At 49.5% G+C, this 22,628-nt stretch overlaps 1 protein-coding gene across 2 annotated transcripts in view; it reads right to left on the reverse strand.

Moving 5' to 3' along the window:
- Nucleotides 1-17,275, reverse strand: part of PRAG1 (PEAK1 related, kinase-activating pseudokinase 1) — a 51,723-nt gene extending 34,448 nt beyond the window's left edge. The window contains exons 1-3 of one of the 2 annotated variants that reach the window (XM_040490133.1): nucleotides 17,110-17,275; nucleotides 11,779-12,263; nucleotides 7,966-9,785 (exon numbers count right to left, since the gene is read on the reverse strand). In XM_040490133.1, coding sequence (XP_040346067.1) covers nucleotides 7,966-9,785; nucleotides 11,779-12,108 — 2,150 coding nt within the window. In that variant the 5' untranslated portion in view covers nucleotides 12,109-12,263; nucleotides 17,110-17,275. Of the gene's footprint in view, nucleotides 1-7,965; nucleotides 9,822-11,778; nucleotides 12,264-17,109 lie in introns of those variants that run through there. The other variant, XM_040490134.1, reaches the window with a different exon arrangement.
- Between the last annotated feature and the right edge of the window lie 5,353 nt (nucleotides 17,276-22,628).

Consider the following 22,628-nt stretch of genomic DNA (forward strand, 5'->3'; position numbering starts at 1 on the left):
AAGATTGTAGGGGCGGAATGTATACTTAATTTGACTCAATAATTCATATTAGGTCCATCTATACCAAGTCCTCAATATTTAGTGACTAAATGACTGTCAAGACCAAGAAAACTTCAGACTCTGAACGGTGAGGAGTCTCTTTCATTACGTTTCTCTGCTTTTATAAGAAATTTGGACCAGCACTGAAAGTAGAAAAGAAGTAGGGTCAAGGGGCTGGATTTAGGATTCACCGGTAGAGGCGATTTCTGTTTCAGGTTTTGGAGAGGACGTGAATATACAAAAGACACTTTGAGAGATTTGATGGGAGGTCACCAAGTAAATGTAACAGATCAGTGAATATTCTTATCCCAGTTCTTTTGTTTTCTTGTACTTCCGCCTCAAGAGACATGCTCTGTCCCCACATTGAACATCTCTATGAAACAGATAATCTAACTCATCACCAGCCAAGAAGAATCAGAAAATTATATGTTCTATGTGTATGAAAACGATGGTTTTGTTTTTTATCTCCCAAATTTAAATTTATATTATAGCACTAAATTTTCATTTTCAAACTATCCCTCTAAAAGATTTGACGTACTTCCTGCCCCTACTCCCTCACTCACCTGTTGAGGGCATAGAAAAGAAAACCATTGCTACAAACAAAAGAGGGTATGGCTAAGTGAACACACATTATTTAATGGGTAAAAGACATAACGCTAACTCTTATTTACTCAAATACAGATCTCCAAAAAGGTTAACATTCATGGAATATTCATAACCGCTCATCAAGAGACTACAAAACATTTTGACACTAACAGTCTGAACTTTGAGGCTGTAATCAAAGAGACAACCACCATCTGGTCTGCCAAAGTCTGCTTAGGACAGCTTGGGTTGTACAGAACACAGATCGTCTCCCAGGTATGGAACTCTTAAATTAGTGTAGGGAGTAGTTATTGACCACCAATGATTTTACATTATAGATTTTAGATTCTCAATCTTAGATTCCAAACTTGGATTGATAAATATCCAGCACAGGCATCCACATCAAGGGGAGCCTTCCCGCAGGTCACCCTGTTTTCCACGTGGAGCTCCCAGGCTGCTACTCCAATTGATTGGAACTGGTGTGGAGGATGCAATCTAATGGCCCTCATGGTTCAAAAACATTCCTTCGTAAAACCTTCCTTTTGATCTGCACATATTAATAAGAATTATCTTTAAGTGCATCCCCACTGTGACTCGTTTTAAAATTCCAAAGACTTCCTCCCTTTTTTCCTGATCTTCAAGGTCCTTTTGCTTACTGATATGTCAATTTATCCCAACTGTTCTTGCATTTATCCAGGGTAGCTGTACTTTCTCATTCATTTTGACTGCCATTTGGAGCTCCCTGAAGAGCAAGACCCATTCTGAAGGGCTTTCTGCAACCCAGGAACATACATGGTAACAATGCCAATTAACCTCCTAGGTTGTAGACTTCAGATAAGTTTTTATAGCAGATGCATAAATGGGCATGAAGTGGCTGAAAAACAGCAAACAAGGAAGTCAGCGGATCATCTGACAGCGATGGATACTGGAGAGTAAGATGAGTAAAAAGGGAAGGAGTTTTCAAAGCACTCTAGAATCTGGAAGTTCCCCTTCTGCCCCCTGCCCCCATGGAGAACAGCTGTGTCTGTGAGTCAGCCTATTGGAGAAGCACAGAGAATAAGCCATCCAAGGCATTAGACAACAGCTACACAAAGCAGGCGGCTTTACAAAGTTTTATGGAAACAGCATGAGCACCTTAACAGCCAGCATCTTTAGGGATGTGTCCCAAAGTCAATATAAAGCAAGAATGAGCAATTCTAGTACAGAGGATGAAGCCTGATCTTGAACTCTGAAAGTTATCAGCTGCAGAAAGGGCCACTGAGTATTCTTTGCAGTTGGTTTATCAACCCTGATAAAAGGAAGTCCTTTCGTGAGCAGACCAACGATCTCAAAATAACAACAAATTACTCGCACCACAAATCGTGATCATTTCTCACCAACTGGTGAGTTCTACACCCAAAAAGTAGGCAGGCAAATTTACAAAAAAGTCCCTCTGATCACTTGATGGACATAGGGGGCTCGATCATATGCCCCACACTTGTGTTTTCCAACCCACCTCAGAAAGCATAAAAAATATATTCCCAAGAGAAGTGAAGCCACACTTAGAATTTCTTGAGACTCACTGCTAGGGAAAAAAGTCCTTAGGTGATTACTACCTGAAAGGAATATTTTTGTGGAAAGAGGAGAGGGCTGGTTCCACACACCAGCTCAGCTTAAAAAAAAAAAAAAAAAAAAAAAAAAAAAAAGGGCAGCAGAGTATGAGTCCAGTTGCAAAACTGAAATGTATAATCATTAGAGGGAAATTAATCCATGAAAGGATGCATTGTGCTTATATGGTGTTTGCCCACCTTGAAGCACTAATAATTATTAACTTCAGCTTCTTTTACTCAAGGTTACAATGTTCTACTGAGCAAGGCTAGGCACAGAATTCTAGTGGGCTGTCCAGTGAAAAATCGGGCTAAGATGTGTAGTTCGCTCTGGCTTTTTTCCCCCAATTCAATAATCTTATTGAATACCTACTATGTCCCAGGCACTGTGCTACAAGGTAGCCTATGGGAAAGTCAAAGAAAAATGTATGAAACATGGTGCTTGCACTCCTAGGAGTTTACAATTTCTTGAGGAGATACAAATATGGATCCAATGTAATGCAGTGCAAGACAATACTGTGTTAATTACCAAAACAGAGGCATGAACAGAGTACTGGGGCAATCCAGAAACCTGGGTTTCAGAAAGATACTGATACAAGTGTTTTTTTTTTTTTTTTTTTTTAATTTTTTTTTTTTAACGTTTTTTATTTATTTTTGGGACAGAGAGAGATAGAGCATGAACGGGGGAGGGGCAGAGAGAGAGGGAGACACAGAATCGGAAACAGGCTTCAGGCTCTGAGCCATCAGCCCAGAGCCTGATGCGGGGCTCGAACTCACGGGCTGCGAGATCGTGACCTGGCTGAAGTCGGACGCTTAACAGACTGCGCCACCCAGGCGCCCCTGATACAAGTGTTTAAAGCTACTTGCTTCTTTCTCAAGCACAGTGCTTTTGGAGAAACTGAAATAAACAGGGCATGGTCTCTGCCTCCAATTTACCCAGTATTTCTTGAGCATCTATTATGTGCCAGGCACCACACAGGACACTGTGTTATTACAGATGGCTAAGCATGCTCATGACCTTCAAGGAGCATCTTCCCCAACCCTGACTTTTCAAAAATAAGTGGTTGTCTATATACCTGTACTAAGCTTGGTCTTGGATCGAGTCAAAAGACACTTAAAGAAAGGACTATTCTTTCATTCCTCTTGGACGCCAAGCTGAGCTTACCTCTGTGTTACTCAACAGAATGAGAATGTGCTGAGAATCCAGTTGCTATGATGACCAGTCTCATCAAAGGAAACCAAAGAAGAGGGAGAACCCTTGGTGGTCATGTTACACACCTACTGATTCGATGTATACCAACTCAACCCTTAGGGGCCTTAAAGAGCAGAACCCCAGTGACCGACTTTTAGCACCTTAGAACATAATAGAAAGTAGGCGGTTAGTAGATATCTGATGAATTAAAGAATCGCTAATCCCTAGCCTTAGCCATGAATGTATGCTTAAAACTGGAGAAAACCTCCAAAATATTTGATGTAGACTACTGCTCAGCTCAGTAATTTTTTTAAATTACAGAAGAGAAATCTAGGAATCAATGTTAATGGTCCCCGGTCCAGACAGCATCATTAGATATCCAGTGATTTTAGGTTCTATCCACAAACTCATGGGAAGAAGCCGACTATTAATTTGCCCCTGGTCGGGAGCAGAATCTAACCTTAACCTTGCATTGTGGATGTGCTTTGTTCTGTTTGCCAAACTTGGTGAGTATATGTGCAGGCAGTTTCTCTCCCTGAAGTATCCCCAGTATTCATTCTTCCCTGGTCCACATTGACCTCCAGCCGACTTATCTCAGCTTTGTCAAAAAGGCTAAACACAGAGAAGATTCTCAAGGCACATACAGTGTTTTCTAATACAAACTGTGATTTTCAAAATGCCACACAGAAAAGCCATCAAGACTATGGGATTTCCTAGTAAATAGTTGCCATCCCACCGTAATCCACTATAGCAGAAAGTATTGCAGGAATAAAGCATCTGGAGCTTTACGCAGATTGTAGATGGAGTCTGGAGATAAATACCAATCCCGGCCATGGTACTCATATACTGAGAGTCCATGTTACCAAGAGACCACACAATGAAGTCATTTTGATCCCTCTGGTTAGCCAAGTGGCCACTTCTGTGGACAGAAAAGTGCTGCATCCATGACCCCGTCATCACCTGTCTGCCGAGAAGAATGTGGGAGGGAGAGGAGGGAGTCAAGCGTGAGCAAGGGCCCGAGGACAGACTCCGTCTCTGCCCTCCAGAACCCACCCCCCCAGAGGAGGGGGAGAATGCAGTTAAGTAGTGGGTCAAAATTACAATCAGCATGAGTGATAACTTCAAAAGTAAACGTCTCTCACTTTTTCGGAGAAATGTTTTACTTTCAATTAGTCTCACCTAGGGCCAGACCTTCGGACACTAAAACCATATAAACCTTGTCTGAGTTCTTATTCCCTTGCTGGGCTCCAACTCCTCCTCTCAGTTCAGGCCTATCATCCTAATTTGGGGTTTCTCCGTGAAATTCCCATCTGCCCTAATCAGATGATCCTCCCTCAACTGACCTTGTCACTCAAAAGCCATATGTCATTTAAAACCAGGTTTGCAACTGCGAAGAAATAAAAGGCAGAAATAAATTTGATTCTTCTGCATCTTAATTATTTCCCCCAGGCACTGCTATTCTCATTAAACTGCCTTAAGTCTTGAACATGACATTTAAACTAAGAAGTTTAATGAGAATAGCTGTAATGTCATGTAGGACAAAGGTTCTCAATGCCCATGTCCTATGCTGCGAGCCCTTTAGAGGTGTTGAAGTGCACCTAGTTTTCCTCCCAGTAGTTGAGGTACAGTCTGGGTCCGTGGGTACCTGCTATTGCCAAGGCAACCACCTGCACATCCGGGCTCACCTACTTAGACTGACAGACCTCACTGAGTCTCTGGAATGATTTAGTGCCCCAGTTTAGGGCAGAGTTCAAAGGTGAAGATTGACAGGTACTTCTGGTTAGGAGACAAACCTGTGGGAAATAAGTCCTACATGACATTACAGCAAGAGTTTTCTCCAGAACCCTAATGGGAGTTTACGGAGGACAATATCTCAGACAGACAGACAAGCTACGGCCAAACATCCAAAATAAGACCACAGGAAAGTCAGGTCATTCTCAACATCTTTTTTTTTTTTTTTTTTTTCCCCTCCAAGCCACAATTTTGTAAAACAGGACCACAGGCAAACCAGAAAATGATTGTGTTCTTCCAGAATAGTCCAAGAAAGCAGAAGGAACTAAGTAAACGTAAGTGAAAAGTAACACTGTCCTGCATGAAACAACCCCTTTCTCTAGAGGGTCGAGTGTATTTAATACACCTCATGAGATTTGTTCTCTTTGCTTGAAAGTGAGGCTGATTCTTAGAAATAGGACCTATTAGCAAATGGCCCATGGAAAGAAAGTAAGTTAACCTTGAATGTCATTCAAAGACCTTCTAACATCTTCCATCTTGGAAACTGACATCAGCCTAACATAGTTACCACTGTGCTACTGGTATTGGTCCTGCATCAACTGTGGGCTGTATTCTCATTAATGGTCCAATTTGCCATCACCCTGACCTGCCAGATTTGAAGACTGGGGGTTTCTGGCACCCTCCTCAGAAGGATTCAGAAGTACTGAGTTCCAGAATTAAAAATCAGCTTATGGTCCCAAGCCTGTCCTCTTATCTCCTCATGAGGGAGACATGATGACTCAAGACATGTCAGTAATGATTAAAAAATCTTCCCCAAATGAAAATATACACGAGTTTGTTTTATTTTAAATAGTACCAGATGCTCTTTTCTCTTTTCTGGGCTCCCTTAAGCCAAATTTATTTCCCAGACTTTTTTTCCTAAAAGCCCTTAAACTAACAACTTTTTTTGTTTGTTTTTTGTTTTTAAGAGCTGGAACCCAGGACCTCTGAGATTCCCACCTGGTTTGAGCTATGTACAATCCAATGGTTTTATCCTATAAACTGGGCCAAAAACCTCAGATCTCAACCCAGATGCTAATGCAAACCCTGAGTTATGTTGCTATGGTGACTGGATTCCTCCAAGCCCTTAATTCTTACATGAGAAAGGTTTACTTTCTTCTCTGAGGAATGAGGGGGTGTTCAGGTGGGTGCCTGGGATTGGGCCAGAAGTTTCCTATAGGGTGTGGGTGTCCCTGCCACAGTCAAGAGCTCCAGGTGGCTTTTGCCTACATAACTATACCCTCTGCTGGATTCTGTTCATCTCATTTGAGTCTTTCAGCAACAGGGTGTTATAAAAGTATTGTTATTACCATCCAATTTTAGGAAGGCTCAGTCATGGCAAGTGGCTTGCTCAAGATCACTCAGCCCATAGATGAGACAGATGCATTATAAACTTGATTTTCTGATCAAGTTCAAAGCCCATGCTTCTCACTAACCAACCCAGGCCGGAGGCAGACAGATGTCTTGTTCACTTCCTACACCTGCTGAAGCACCCTATGTATTTAGGAGCAGGTACAGCTGTGTAATTTTGGCAGGTGACTTCAGCTCCTTCTATCTCTGTTTTGTCATCTGTAAATTGGGGATGGTAATCCCTATCTCCTAGGGCTGTTCTGAGGATCAAATGAATTAATATGTCTAATTCCCTTACATCCAGGCCTGACCCATAGTAAGTACCATATAAACGGGAGCTATTCTTAGCTGCTGGATCCCTTATTCACTCAGGAAGTTAAAACTATAGCCAAAGAGAGTCTGCAATCACCTGAGGATGTCTATACCACTGGCAGGTGGCTAGCGCAATACCAGAACAAAGTAGTGGTCACTGAAAAAGCCCATGTTAGAGAGCATCATAGCCTGAGACGCCTTGATGTTCAAAGTCAAGTATTCACAGCTGCATCTCTCTGTGGTCAGTTTCCCTGCTTCTGACATCAACCCGGAGGCACGTAAGCTGAAACAGAATCCCTGGAAATGACACCGCTAGAGAAAGTCTGTTTGGAAAGGCTGTCATTTTTTAAAAAACAGCAGGCTTCTCCTTTCCCTGATAGGAATCAGTTTTGCTCGAAGAAGGACATTTTTTTTTTCTTCCAGAATTTAAATTCCATGCACAACTCAATACCTTTAAAAAAGGCATTTATTTACCTTAGGCCTTTGAAAGGTACTTTAAACTGGCAGGAGACAGCAGCAAAGCGGTGGACAAAGCTGTGAGTTTCAGCACGCTAAAATGAAACTACTTTTTTTCCTCCATAAAAGCCCACATCTAAAGGTTACCAACCGTGCACAGAGCCTCCTACTATTTGGCTCTTGGCTCCAAGGCCTGTTTCTGGAGCACACATTTGGCATTGCCCACGGGCCTCCCCATCTCTTTGCCTCTCCAAATTCTGCAGCATAGCCTCCTTTGGCATTCTTCTGCATGTTTAAATAAACGGAGAATCTCAGGGTTTTCCCTAGAAAAGTCTGCTAAAGACACTCCAGAGAGATGGGGAGGAAAAGAGTACCAGCTTATAAAACTACAAGCATCAGAAGAGGGACAGTTTAGCGGTGCTTCTTGCAAAGATTTATTTCAAATAGCCAGTCCCAGGCAGGGTACAGCCTGTGGGTCTTTTTGCTGAGCACAAACATCAACTTAGAAATTTACATAAAGGCACAAGGCCTTTGGGCAGATACTTGGTGCCCAGAGTGCCAGACCCAGAGCTTGGGCCCGAGGGCTCCTGGTAGGGGGGCAACAGCACAGGTTTCTAGAAGAGCCCTCCCCCAGTCCTCTGGAACGAGCCCGACTTACACACAGACAGTCATACTCACCTCGACTTTGGAGGCGGTGGAGGAGGTGAGAACACTTCAATCCCACTTCTGTCCTTGGGGAACTCAAAGGCAAAAGAGGCCGATTTGCTCATCCCGGTCCCGACTTTGCTGCTCTGCCCAGAGGAGCCGTCTGTGGGGCGGAGACGGTGCCAGGCAGAGGAGTTTGAGGGGTCTGTGGCGCCGTTTTCCATCTCTCGTCCCCAGCTTTGACTCAACAACTCCTGCTCCACCTCCTCCTCTTCCTCTATCCGGCACTGACGACTCCAGGCCCCAGTCTGGTACCGGGGCCGCCGCTGGTCCAAGGCTGAGGCAGTGGCGGCAGGTGGGTGGCACCAGACAGAGTCATTGGTGGCGACGCCATTGGCCCGGCAGGAGGAGGCAGAGTCAGTGGGGCCCCCGGCTAAAGCCTGGGGTCCAGGACCACCCCCAGCGCTCCCCTCGCTGAGGTCAGAGAGTGGGGAGGCAGATGGCGACACTGGGGACCCTCCGGGGCTACTCTTGGACAGCTTGGGGGGAATGGCAGGCTTCCCCTTGGGTGTGTTCTCACTCGCGTCGCGGCGGTGGCTTTCTCTGGAGCTCAGCCCCTGGCCAGCTGAAGTCTCCTCTTCACCTGCCTCTGAGTCCTGGCTCAGGGGCCCGCGTGGCCACTGCACCCCCACTGCAGAGTCGGGGCTGCTCAGGTAGATTGTCCGGCGGTCCTCTTCCGGATGGGCTGCCATGACCGTGATGGTGGCTGCCACCTGGGGAACCTTATCTGGGCCTTCCCTGTCCCGGCCCCAGCCAGATGGCGCTTTCGGAGCCCAGGCATTAGCTGTCCGTACCTGGCCCTGGCCCCGAGCAGCTGCTGCTGCATGTTCCGCTGTGGCCTGTGGCTTAGGAGGCGCTGGAACCGCCTTCTTCCTCTTGGTGCTCTCAGCATAGATGGGTTCAGGCTGTACAGCCTCCCTGGGGTGGGCTGGAGGCTGGGGCTCCCCAGTCAGTCCAAGGCACCTGTTCGAGCCAGCGTCCTGCTGCTTCCCTGGCACAGGTTCCTTCATGAGGGAGCAGTAATCACTCTCAAGATGGGGGGCGAAGGGGCTGCTGGCCCCGCTGCTGGGACTCCCACAGGAGAGGCCGTCTGAAGAACCGGCCGCCTCTGAGGGCAGGGACAGCTTCTTGGGACCCAGGCGGGGAGGGTTCTCCGCGGGGCCCTGGCTACAGCACTCCCTCGGGAAGCTCACAACCCGCTTCTGCTCCTCAGTGGACCCCTCACACACTGCCTGCCCCCAGCACACTGCTGGGCAGTCCCCTCCGCCAGGCCTGCACCGAGAACTCGTAGCCTGTGAGGTGGCCGCAGCCCTGGGGCTCCCGGGGCAACAATCCAGGATGGAGCAGTATTCCCCCCCCTCGCTGTCCCCTGAAGGCGAGCACCTTTGATCGCTGTCATCCTCCGAGGCCAGGGACTCCCGCAGCGGCTGTGGAGAGGGGCAGGGCCCGGCGCCCTTGTGACAGCCAGATGTCATCCCGGCAAAGGCAGCCACTTTCTGGCGGAAGCTCTCCTGAGTGGAGGTCAGCTCCTGGTAGGGAAACACGGGTTTATCTTCTCGCCCCCCCTTCTCATTGGGGAAACTCAGTGGGTGGAAGGCAGTGCTCCGCTCCCCCCGGGCCTCGAGGCTGTGCAGACCAACCATGGCATACGCAGGGGGGCAGCGAGAGTGGCCATCTGCGGAGACGGAGGGCCCGGCAGGCTTCTGGACGCCACGGAAGCTGCCCAGGTAAACTATCGGCACGTCGTCCTGCTTCGGGAGGGGGAGCTTGCCGGGGGCTCGTCTCCAGATGACCTACACAGCCCCAAGGTTAAAAGACTTACATTAGACCTTGTCAGAGAAAAAAGGAAGAGAGAAAAAGTGAGAGGGAAGTGCCATGACATTGTGAACGGTCTTCTGTGCTGCAGCGAGGAAGCTCTCCAGCACGCCTCCCCCTCTGATCGCCCCACAGCCTCTCCTCCTTGTCACACCCACGAAGCCACTGGCCTTCCCAGACACCCAGCCGTGCTTCCCTCCCCGGGGGCTGTCATTCTTTTGGCTTAAATCTGTGGGGTAGGGGAAGGAAAAACCCTGAAAAGGAACATTCTGCCTTCTCCCTCAAAATTGCCTGATGAGGTAAGTTCTCCTAAGAGCTTTGAAAAGAGAGTTTTGAGTTTAATTTTCGCTCCGTGTTTGTTAGTTTTTTGATAACCATGCCACAGTACATTCCCGAAGAAACCGAAGTCTTAAGGCTTTTTAAAATACCTTGGCTGGGCGGTGGGGCAAGAGAGTGAGGGGTGGTTTCTGAGCTGGGTCCCAGCCCCCTCGCTGCTCTCTGGGCTTTGCCAATGACCTGGGCCCAAGCCTACGTAAGTGGCCGGACTAGTTGAACTAGGAGACAGAGATGTGGACTGCTCATTCCCATCCCTGAAGTCACGGTCCCCTCGTCCTTCCCTTCTAAAGTCTCCCCCTGCCCCGGGGTGCCTGGGTGGCTCGGTCGGTTAAGGCTCAGGTCATGATCTCACGTTCGTGAGTTCAAGCCCCGCATCGGACTCTGTGCTGACAGTGTGGAGCCTGTTTGGGATCCTGTCTCCTTCTTTCTCTGCCCCTCCCCTGCTTGCTTTCTACCTGTTTCTCAAAAAAAATAAATAAAAATAAACTTAAAAAAAAAAAAGTCTCTCCCTGCCCCCAAACTTTTAGAAGCAGCCTCAAAGTAGGGCTTGCATTTGCTTCCTTTCCAAGATGATTCTGAACTGAAAGAGTCCTTGGCTTACGTCTGTGAAGGCTGAAGGTAGTGAACGTAGCCTGGCGAGTGGGTGTGACTGGCTTACGACAAATAGAGCAGGGACATGGAGCTACGTGCAACCACAGGAAGTGCCTCTCTTCAGTTAAGCCACCTCCGATATAAAACTGACCTCTGATTTTACATAGGCTCGCGCACCCTTCCTGATCCACCCACCATGATGGTTTAGGAAAACTAGACTAGACAGAAAGGTCAAACAAGTCCCAAGCAGTTTGAGAATGTCCTAGACTGACTGACAGCATCTTAGACACGTCTAGAGGCAGCGGGCTCTGCACGGCCTCTAAATAACTACACCTTTGTAAGGGTGACCTGTGGGATGAGCAGAACAGGCTAATCTCTAGGGATGTGACCGTCTTTAGTTATCCCAGGTCAAAGTTGCTAAAATCCAACGTTCGCAGCTGGAAATTTGAACGCCGGCTGGGAACTGGATATGAAGGAACTACTGCTAATATTTTAAGGGCGATCTTGGTATTGCAGTTCTATGTTTTAAGAAGACTTTATCTTTTAAGACATGTACGGAAATGATGTGATATCTGGGATTTGCTTCAAAATCACAGGGAAGGCAGGGTGGAGGTGGGGGTGGAGAGGAAGCAAGACCAGACCCGGTCATGAGTTGGTCTGTTGACACTCATGGTGAAGGACAGTGGGATGCAGGGCGTTGGTTATACAATTACCCCTACTTGCATATATATTTTTAATTATCAACTAAAACATTTTTTAACTTAAAAAAAAAAAAAAAAGCTTCATTTGGGTGTGTCCCCAGATAAATAATTAACCCAGTCTGCATTTCAACTTGAGGGACTGGATTGATGGTTCTTGGCCTAAAGGGACAGCTGGAAAGGAGGGCAGCAGTCAGGACGGGACAGTCATGGGGCGAGCTGACGGGAAGCCATTCTGTCCTGCAGAAGTCTTGCTCCAACAGCTCTCCCTGGCTGCCAGCCAGTCACCAAGCGTTACAACAGGAGCGGCCCCTGTAAAAATACCACACGGGTTCGTCAGCCTCACCTGCGAGACTTCGGCGCTCAGGTTCGCCTCTGTCCACACGTCAGAGGTGTCTGAGCTCATCATGGTGGGCTTCACGGCGATGGTGGGCTTGGAGTAGGGGGAGCTGTTCACAGCGTCATCTTCCTGGCGGCAGGTCTCCGCCCTGGGGGGCAGGCGAGGTGGAGGGGGCAGGCTGCCTGCTCGCGGCTGGGGATGGCCGGGTGCCAGCTGGTGGTCACTTCTCAGGCAGAAGCAGTTCTTGCAGGACCCGGGCTTCCAGATGTGCTCCACAAAGTCACTGCACGCAGACATTTTTGGGCTCGCGGGGCTCAGTCGGACGGTCTGGTGCATCTTGAGCAGACAGTGTGCTGGCTCATCTTGTGCCCAGCTCTCTGGCGTGGTCTTATGGGAGGCAGATGCGGGGCACAGAGCGGCTCCCGGGAATGGCAGGGATCTGCCTGATCAGAGATCCACGCGGCCAGAGGATGGCTGCATTACCCTAGAGTCTAATTATTTGAATGGGGAGTAGGAAGGGGAGGGAAGAGGAAAAAGGGAGAAGAAAAGGTCAAGATTAGCATTCCATTTCTTCTGAGACCCTCACCTATTTGTCCTAAGGCTCGTAGTCACTCTGCAGTGGTGCGGCCTTATCAGAAGCTGTAAAAACTAAACGCAACTCTGATACAGGAGTACAGAGCATAGTGGACATTTCAGTCCCCTGAAGTCCCGAGCGCTGAGGTTTGGGGACTGTGGCAGGAAGAAATCACATAGGGTTTTAGATGAGGAACTGCCCTGTCTTCCATGCATTCCCTGCTGCTGGGGTGTCTAGAGCTTGGGACAAGAACTACAAAGTAATTCTGCAAGTAAAAACGGTGGCTTCCGGAGGACAGGCCACAATCTGTAACCAAGGACTGAGCAAGCAGGCAGGCCTGCGCCCGGAGACCAGTGCTCTAATGGTGCTTCTGGGCAGGTGGAGACTAAATGCAGGAGAAAGGGGAGAGGTGTGGTGCCGGCCTGCCCCTCGGGGGAACTGTGTCAGGAGGTCTGGCATCTGGGGAATCTGCCTTCCTCTCCTTACTAAATATAAGTTATTCAACCCAGTGCTCAGTGAGGTCAACAGAGCAGGGGCTGCAGGTCAAGGGGGGGAAAACAGAAAAAGAAATGCCTGACCACCACAGCCCTGTGGTCTAAGGGTCACTGGTAGAACAGAACAGAGGGAAGAGATTATCACAGTTATTTTTCCCTATGATAGCCCTAGGAGGTGAGGCAGTCAGCTTGTTGAGAGAGGTGTCTCTGACAGTCAAACTGAGCACAGAGTTTGCCCCTAGCACCTAGCAAATTCGCCCATTCAAGATGAGCTCAGAAGTTTGCAGATATTAACCAATTAGCTTGAATAACACCCCGCAGGTAGCTGTTATCCCTATTTACGGATAGAGGGGAGCCTGGCTGGCTCAGCCGAAGAGCATTCGACTCCTGATCTCAGGGTCGTGAGTTCGAGCCCCACACTGGGTGTAGAGATTACTTAAATAAATAAGTAAAAAAAAAAACCTCACAGATGGAAAAAAAACAATGGCAATGGCATAAACTAAGATTCATCCATAGACATAGGGGGGTTGGTGGTTTCGGAAAGCGAGGCCAACTGTGTGGGCAACCCCTCACCTCATCATGTCCTTCATCAGACAGAGTTGCTGGCCATTATCTGTTTGCTGCTCATTGCTCTTCTCTGCTCACTTAAATGAACTGAGCTCCTCATAAGGAGGGTGTTCATGAGAAAATAATCCTCATAAATCGAAGGTGAACAGATTCTCATCCAATAGGGAGTTTTACCCTAGGGTTTGCTCTCCACTGTCCTCCAGTGAGAACTTGCTTTGAGGCTGATACCTTCTAAACTACCAAGACAGGGGTGCCTGAGTGGCTCAGTCAGTTAGGTGTCCGACTTCGGCTCAGGTCATGATCCCGTGGTTTGTGGGTTCAAGCCCTGCGTCGGGCTCTGTGCTGACAGTTCAGAGCCTGGAGCCTGCTTCGGATTCTGTGTCTCCCTCTCTCTCTGCCCCTCCCCTGCTCACCCTCTGTCTCTCTTACTCAAAAATAAACATTAAAAACAACAAAAAAAATTCTTTTTAATAAAAAAAGCTTTAGGGGCACCTGGGTGGCTCAGTTGATTAAGCATCCGACTCTTGATTTCGGCTCAGGTCATGATCTCATGCTTTGTGAGTCTCAGCCCTGCGTCAGGCTCTGGGCTGAAGGCTCAGAGCCCAGAGCCTGCTTCAGATTCTGTTTCCCTCTCCCTCTGCCTCTCCCCTGCTTGTGCGCTCTCTCGCATGCTCTCTCTCTCTCTCTCTCTCAAAAATAAATAAATAAATAAACAAACAAACAAACAAACTTAAACTATCAACAGGACTAACCAGGTAGACTGAGCCAGGAGCCCACTCCTGAATCGTTTTGGAAAGTGCTCTCTTTCTGTTGTCCCACACGCACTCACAGACAGGGGTGCTTATTCAGCAAGCACTGGCGCTAAATTCACCTCCTTTCCCTCCAAAGTTCCCCGCAAAGCCACTGCCTCACTAAGCTAAATGAACACTCTGAAATACACAAGTATTTGTCTTTCAGCAACTGTTGGTGGGTCCTATGCATCCCTCTCTTTAAGATGATTGTGGGTTAGGTTCTTCTCCTCCCCTAAATACACCCCAGTAGCAGGTTCATTCCTCACCAAGTTCCCCAGAAGAGGTCACTAAGCTTCAACAAGCAGAGGAGGATAGCAAGGATTTTTCTTCCTCCCATAATTTTGAGCCACCGAGAGCTTTAGGCTCAGCTGCTAAATCTTGCAAGGAGGAAAAAGGGGAGGAAGCACAGTGGTGTTCGGAGAGCAAGTCTCCAGATCCCTGCCCCAAGGTGAGGAGCTGGTCCTTTCTTAGGGAGCCGACAGGCTTCCTGGCCACAGAGAAAAACAGTCTCCCTTTTACTACAGTCAGAGGCTCCCGAGCCCCGCGGCCCCCCCCCCCACCCTGATGACAGTAGGGAAGAAAGCTTAAAGACCAGTTCTCTGTGGTCCCTTCTGCGTTCCTGCAGCTCCTTATAAGGCTGAGTTAACTGTGGAGGTGGGTGTCCAACCACTTCCTCGGGGCTACCACAGATTCACAAAGAGGCAGTCCGGGGAGGTCACATTTCATTTCCTCCCCAACAGGCAACTGCGAGCACAAACTTGTCATGTCTGCTTGGTGCCAGAGGTCCCCACTCCTTGTCGCCGATGGCCCACCACCGCCCTGGGACTTCGGGTAGGCTCTGGATTACTGATGAGTGGGAAGCTTCCCTCAGAACCCTGGCCACAGCCTGTGCACCCTCTCTTCGCTCCTAGGCCCAGCTCTGAAATTCTCTGATGTGGGCACAACTCTCACCGACACGACTGCTCAGAGACGCAAAGGTTTTTAGGGGCAGTCTTTGAAGAAGAGAACAGAATGAAGTGCTAGCCTTCCACCATCACTGACTCACTGCATCCTGTTACAACTGGTTTCTCAGTCACAGCAAACAGAATTTACCGTCCTGTCAAGCCAGAAAAGATGCTTTCCCAGTTCTGTCTGGGGAGCTCCATGCCTGGAATTATCCCCTATTTGTTTTCTGTGAAAGATGGTGAAAAACTCAAGTGGCGCTCACAAACCAGGAACGTCGCTTCGCCTCCCTGTGCCAACTCTCCACAGCCTGGGAATGGTACCTTCCTGCCCACGTTCCTTACCTCCGAAGGGAGGCGGCCCCCAGAATTATGCAAATTCCCCCAGTTCAGTGGGAGGTAGCAGGGCAAGATTAGAAAAAGATCCCAGCATTCTTTCTGATCCAAGTCGTGATAAAACATCTTTGCCTCTGCAAACTTCTGCACTAGATTTGTGGCTGCAATTTGCAAGACTGAAGTTGTCAGACACACTCCCATCCCATTTCCAAAAGAATCTGAAGAATGACGGCCAGATCTGTAAAATTAAACCTTTTGGCTCTAAATACCCCTTCATGCTTGCATCAAAGGCTGTTCGTGCCTCACCCCGAAGTGACAGAATTCCAAAAAACACTCACCTGATAAATGTATACATACCGTTAAATTAATGCAACAGTGGAAAAGAAAAGTAAGTACGGAAAGTGTCTGGTTTTCAATACTCCACTGGCAAGGGTTGCCCAGGCAGAAAGAACAAAGTGACACTCTTAACACCCTCCTTCCCCCACCCCTCAGAGGGTAAGTCGTGACATTCGCCCAACTTTTCATTTTATTTTTTCCGTCTCCAATGCTACGTACGCAATCTCATCTCAGCGGTAGCAATGTGATTTTCATGGGTTAGAGCTACTACAGTCTAAACCAGTAAGGAGGATGGCCGAATTCCACAGGACAACGGGATGGCAAAGTCACTGCACAATTCCCCAGGGCTTCCTGTCAAATGTCCCTCTCAAAACGGGAAAAGGTTGCTACCACGGATCAGGCCAGTGATCAGTAAGGTCCGTGGAACCTGACTCTGCACTGATGGCATTGCAAAATTCCTGGCCCCTAGACCTTTGGGCTTTCCTATCCAGTTCTGCAAAGCCATGTCCTTGCTGGCTGAGCTTTACCTGAGAAAAATAAACACAGCGGGCCCTGCCTCCATTCCTATTTACAGGACCTGAAAGCGGAGAGGTGGAGAGGTTCTATTTTCTCCTGGTGTGCTTGTTTGTGTGTGTGTGTGTGTGTGTGTGTGTGTGTGTGCGTGCGCGCGCGCGTGTGTCCGGCTGGGAACACGAGCAGCACACGCAAAGGTTAAGAACATGCCCACGGTACGCCCTCTTTCAGAAGGCTCGGGAGAGAGGCATCATCTCGTTCCCTCCAGAGACTCGGAGGCTGGCATCTAACCCGGGGCAGCGCCAGCGGCCGCTATCCTGCGGCCCCAAACCATCACCCCCGGGATCCCTGAACGGCCTCTCCCTCTGCTCCTTTGACAATACGGCTGCCGCGGAAATGAAGTGTCCCCCCTAGCAACTCGCAAAGCGCTCGGGTCCCCTGCCCCAGACTGAACAGCAAGACCAGCAAGACCAGCACAACAGTCGGTGTCCCCTCCCCGAACTCGAAGGAAAGTTTCCCCGTTTTAAAAAGCGCGATGCTCGAATGAATCGAAAACAGCCCTCCGGCTCCCGTGTGCTCCGGGCTCCGTGCCTGCACCTGGAGCACAAGCCCCGGCGCACGCGGTCCGGACGCTCCACCCTCCCCGAGCGGCCGCCTGTCACCCCGGGGGACGCCGACAGGGAATCGCCCTCTCGGCGACCGCAGCGCTCCCCCGGAGCTCCCCTCTGCGGCCACGTTTGCCAGACAAAAAGAGGCCGGATTTGGAGAAAGCGTCGCGGGCTCACCTCGGGGCCGCGCTCCCCCGGCCTCGCCGTCGGTCGCCGAGAAGCCAGCCGCCCGGCCGGGCGCCTCGGAGCATTGTTTGGAGAGTGAGCGCGCGCAGTGCGTGCCCGGCCGCGGGCGGGTGTCCTCTGCCTGGGCCCGGAGGCCGGGTGGCAGCTGCGAGCGCGGCTCCGCCCCCTCCGCCTCCGGTTACGCCGCCTCCCCGCGCCCCCACCCCCTACCCGGGCCCGCGCGCCTCCGGCTCCCCGCCGGCGGGCTGAGGCTCTCAGCCCCGAGTCGTCCAAACTCTCCCCGCCCCGCCCCTCCCACCCGCGCCCACCCGCCCGTCCGCTCCCGGCCGCGAGGCCCCGCCCCTGGCCCGGGACTGGGCGCCGTCCGACCCGCGAGCGGGGCCCCGGCTTGCCCCCTCCCCGGAGACCGCGGTGCGCGCCTCTGCCACGGCGACTCTCGGTGCCGGCAGCCTGGCTCTTACTACAATGTCTGTAGAGGTATCATAGGTGTCCGGCATCCCTTCATCCAGCCGGCTCTGCGAGACTCGGGGGGCGGGGAAGGCACGAGAGCCGGAGAGGGGAAGCCTAGAAAGCCAGGGGTCAGGAGGGGAATAATGAGGTCGGGATCCCAGACCGGTCCCGAAAGCTGCGTGGGCACCGGGATTGTCCATCGCTGTAGCGGGCGGGAGGAGGGTGGGGCGCGAGGGAGCCGGGCTGGGAATCCCGACCTCGGATTCCAGATCCCCTCGGTCCCTGGACTAAGCCTCACTCAGGCCAATGGCTTAACCTCTAGGAACTTCGGTGTTCTGGATATAGAATGAACGGTTGAACTGGACAGAGCTGGTCTTCCACCTCCCTCGGACATCCAGGTCTTACGCAGGCCAATATTACACCTGTGTTTACAGTTTCCAGTAAGTGACTCACTCACTGAGATAGACCGAGTTCGAGATAGTCCTCCGGCTAAATAAATATCTTTTAACAAAGAGTACCACACAGCCCACACCTAGTCAGTCCCTTCCCCCACCTGCCTCTGACAGGCTCTGCACCTTGACCTGGGTGGTTCCTCAAGACGTTAGCACCCAGATCACCACCTTGAGAATGCCTGGGTGGGGGCAATGTGGTGAAATGGAATAGGCAGAAGACTGGGAAAAACACCTGTGGGCTCCTCTCTCTGCCCCTCCTGCTCTCCAGAGAGGTAATAATGTATTGTAACTCCAGTTGGGTCCTCTGCCCTCAGCCCACAGGGATGAGCCTGTGAGCCTCCACCGGACGAGAGGAGGAAGACTGGTTCCCCTGGAGATTCCTGGGCTTTCTTGAGATCTGGCCCTGAGAGGGTGAGGAGGTTGGCAGAGAGGAGAGAGGGAGAAGACACGTTTGTGAGGCTTGGCTTGGGGGTGAGGAAAGGAGAAAGGTAGAGGGATATAGGGAACGCTTCCTCGTGCTCAAATGTCTGGATTTCTCCCGAGTGTGAATAGCATTTGGGGGAAGGTGTAGTGGGATGGAACCAACACTGGTTAAGTACCTACCGTGCGCCATGCCACCCCAGGACGGGGACATCACCGCTATTTCATAGAGAAGAAAACCGACCCACGAAGTACCACATAACTTGCCCGGGCCCATTTGCTGCAAAGTGGTAATGCTGGGAGCCGAAGCAAAGGCTGTCTGGCCCCGCTGATGGACGATTCCATGCTGCCATGCTACCTCCTTGTCCCCAAGTACAGGTAGTCCAGCCCTATTTTTCTTTCTTCCCAAAGTGAGGGGAAACCACTGGAACAGACAGGGAAGGAAAACTCTGGTTAGCCTCCAGCAGCAGTCAACAAAACTGAAGGGTCCAGGCCTCTCTTGACTAAGACGTGGGCGGGGTGTTGATAAGCAGTCAGGTACAAAGTGGTCTGCACTGGAGAAATACAAAAATAGCACAAGGCTGGCCAAGCAATTCAGTTACAGAGGGAGATGGCACACCCCTGGGGTTTGAGAAGCTTCTGGATCCCATGATTCAGGCTAGATATTTCCCTTCTTCCTCTGTAAGGCCTGGGTGGGGACACCCACCTCACAGGCTTGAGTGCACATAGAAGCCACTCGCTTTCCCACTTTATTTTCTTCTGTTTACTTAATTTATCCTTAGTACATAAACAGGCGGAAGAACATAATGATAAGCAAACGCAACGGCGTGAGACGGGATTGGCGGTTCTGTGGCATGGGACAGCAGTTGAAGGGTTAATTCAGTCTTTCTGCAAAATAAACTGTGTTCCAAAGTGTTTTCACTGTGCTCACACAAAATGAATGCATTATACTGTAGTTGCTGACATATAATGTGCATCTTTTAATGCCAGCGACACGGCCTTAAAGATGGCTTCAACCTGCCTAATGAAAAGAATCAAAAAATACTTCAAAAGACTCACTTAGATCCACATAAAATTCCTATTCTCTGATGCAGTGCTCTACCAGTGACTGTTAAGTATGTTATCTCCTCCGTAAAGCTGCGGTAAGCTCATGCATTTTAATAAACAATTCTTGCTCGAACTCCCAAACTGCATCCTGCAATGCAGGGCCATTTGTGTATACACAGCATTCTGCTTCTGGCTACTTATCAGTCCATTTCATGACACTTTTAACTGCAGGGCTTGCTTGTGTGCCCTGAGACACATCAGACCTTGAAGAAGAGCAATTCCCTTCAAGGTTTTAGTCCAGGAGCACCGTTCTGTACAAGAGAGCAGTTAAATTTGGGGAAATGACAAAGGCGGGGACAGGTAGTGCTTTGGGGTAGGTAAGTGAAAGTCGCTTGGAATTAGAGAAGGAAAAAGGCAGAATGAGGAAGTGCACACCGTCAAATTATACTGAGAAGATGCTAGCTGGGGAATTTAAGGGGTGAGACAGTGTGAAGATTGGACCAAAGTAATCCTGTGCCTGATCTCTCCCCTGCCAGAGAATAGGCCCCACACAACAGAGAGGTGTCTCTCCCCTTAACGGGAGAAAGGTGTTCAGAAAGGTGTTCAACAAACATTTATTGAGTGCCCTCTACTTAGCACTGGATGAGGTCCTATGAGGAAAATACAAGGTCTATGAGAGGGAGATAATGCAGGGGCGGTGGGGGCTCAAAGAAGGAAAAGGCAGAAACAAAAAAAGTGGCTTCAGGGAAGAAGGGGGCTTAGGAGGATGAGCAGCATTTCCATGTGTGGCCAGTGGGGACTTCCCAGACTGAGAGAATGGTATCCACAAAGGGATGGTCATGGGAGAGGCGGGAGACTTTGCAGAGATCTCCTATCCAGTCTGGCTGGAGCACGGTTACGGTTATGGGAGACAAGGCTGGAAATGCAGGGTGGGGCCGGCAGGAAGGCTTGGCCTGCAAGCCAGCCAGGAGGAGAGCACTGACTTTTCTGAGGAACCGAATGATACCATCCAAGTTAGCTTTTCATTAGCTCTACCTGGATCTTCTATCCCAGATAAATTAGGAAGTGGGACTAGAGGCTGGAGATGAGGAGACTGGCTTGGAGTTTCCATCTCTGGTCCAGATGGGAGGTAAGGGGCCTGGATAAGGGAGGCAGCAGTGAGAATGGAAAGCAGGGATGTGGGGTGGACAGTTCTGAAAGACATGAAGAGGGAGATACAGGAGCGGGTTACTTATTGATTCACTGTGAATAATAAGATATTAACTGATAATAATAGCTTACACTGTGGAGTACTCATTCTATGTCAGGCGCTGGGTGCTAAATGGTTTACATGCCTTCTCTTGTGTAAACCTCACAGAAACTCCCAGGTAGGAGTTGCTATAAGGGAGAGGAAGGAATCAAAGATAAGCAGCAGAAGTGTAGCCTCCAGAGACTGGTAGACCAATGGTAGCACTAGGACAGCTAGGGAAGTCAGGACATTGAGTTTGCGGTCTCTTGACCCTGGCACGTTGTGGCAGCCATCCAGTGAAAGAAGGTATCCTGCCAGCTGTGGTGTTTGCAGCCACAGGAAAATTGAAGGAGGTTGGAGGAATATGAAGAGATGATCTGAAAAGGTGAAGGGCTGGGGCGCCTGGGTGGCTCAGTTGGTTAAGCATCTGACTTTGGCTCAGGTCACGATCCCTCAGTTGGTGAGTTTGAGCCCCGCGTCGGGCTCTGTGCTGACAGCTCGGAGCCTGGTGCCTGCTTCGGAATCTGTGTCTCCCTCTCTCTCTGCCCCTCCCCCTGCTCGCGCTCTCTCTCTGTCTCTCAAAAAATGAATAAATGTTAAAAAAAAAAAAAAAAAGAAAAGAAAAGGTGAAGGGTGGGCAAACACAGTAATCTAGAAGAGGCTATGGAGAAAAGGAGTAAGGACCCTCTCTTTGAGACTTTCTTAAACCAAGGGCAGTGTGAAGAGATGTCTCCTGGAGAGAACAGCCAGGGAGATGACGTGAAAGGAATTCAGGTTGCGGGAAATTGTGTGAGCTGGAGAGTGTCTGAGACCAGCTTAAACTCTTAGTCACAGCAGGAGTTTCCAGTGGACCCCATGGAAGGAGAAAATCGGGTGGGAGGAAAATGAGATGGGAAAGGTGGGCTTGAGAGGGCTGTTGAGTAGGGAAAAGGGCATTGGACTGGGGGGAAGAAGGTGGCCGCAGATGAGGTAGGGCGGAATCCCTGGGAACCATGGGCACGTGCTGGGCCTGCCTCGGTGGCATCTGGGGTCCCAAAACCACCGTGGAGGAGACTGGGAAGGTAAGGAGGCAAGGAAAAGGTCTTCTGGAAATTTGCTGTGAGGAGCTCATCTAAGTTCTCTTCATCCTGCTGGAAAATGATATTCTCAGCAAGCCAGTCAAAGGTTGGTCTAGCAAGCATACACAACCCCACTCCACCCCTTGGTTCTCCCTGATTTATAATTAGCTCTTTGGGTTGCCATCCCAACTTAACCTCTTTCTTCTCTGAAGTGCAGAAATCCAAGTAATCTTATCAGTTAGACCCTGTCCTATGATTATGGCATCACATCCTTGTGTCCCAGCTTTTTCAAAAAACCTTTTCCAACATCCCATTCTCCCCCGACTAATGTCCTAGGCAACTCTCCACAGGATAAAACATTCTAAATAATTTACAGTATCATATTCCAAGCACTGAATAGATTCCCCCCCCCCAAATTGAAAGCTATTATTTAAATAACTGCAGGATGTCAGAATCGCAAACCACATGGGACTGGGAGCCAAGGATGCAAGATTGTTATGATCTTCCTTTGTGCCCAAGTGCCACAGAGCTCAGATGTCAGGTGTTGAAGTAGGAAAACACTTTATTGTTTGCCTTTTTTAACATAAATACAGTTAGATGTGCATCCATTGACGGATACCTTATTGCAAGCCTCAGTTTTTCAAAATGTCACTTACAGATTGAACTGTGTTCCCCCACACCCCCCAAAAAGATGTATTGAAGTCCTAACCCCAGTTTCTCAGAATGTGACCTTATTTGGAAGTAGGGTCCGTAAAGAGGTAACCAAGTCAAAGTGAGGTCATTAGGGTGGTTCCCAACCCAAAGTAACCGATGTCCTTACAAAAAGGAGGAAAGAGACAGGCTCCCAAAAAAGGA

The sequence above is a fragment of the Herpailurus yagouaroundi genome, unplaced genomic scaffold, assembly GCF_014898765.1.
Source record: "Herpailurus yagouaroundi ecotype Mexico unplaced genomic scaffold, PumYag 181, whole genome shotgun sequence".
NCBI classification, from domain to species: Eukaryota; Metazoa; Chordata; class Mammalia; order Carnivora; family Felidae; genus Herpailurus; species Herpailurus yagouaroundi.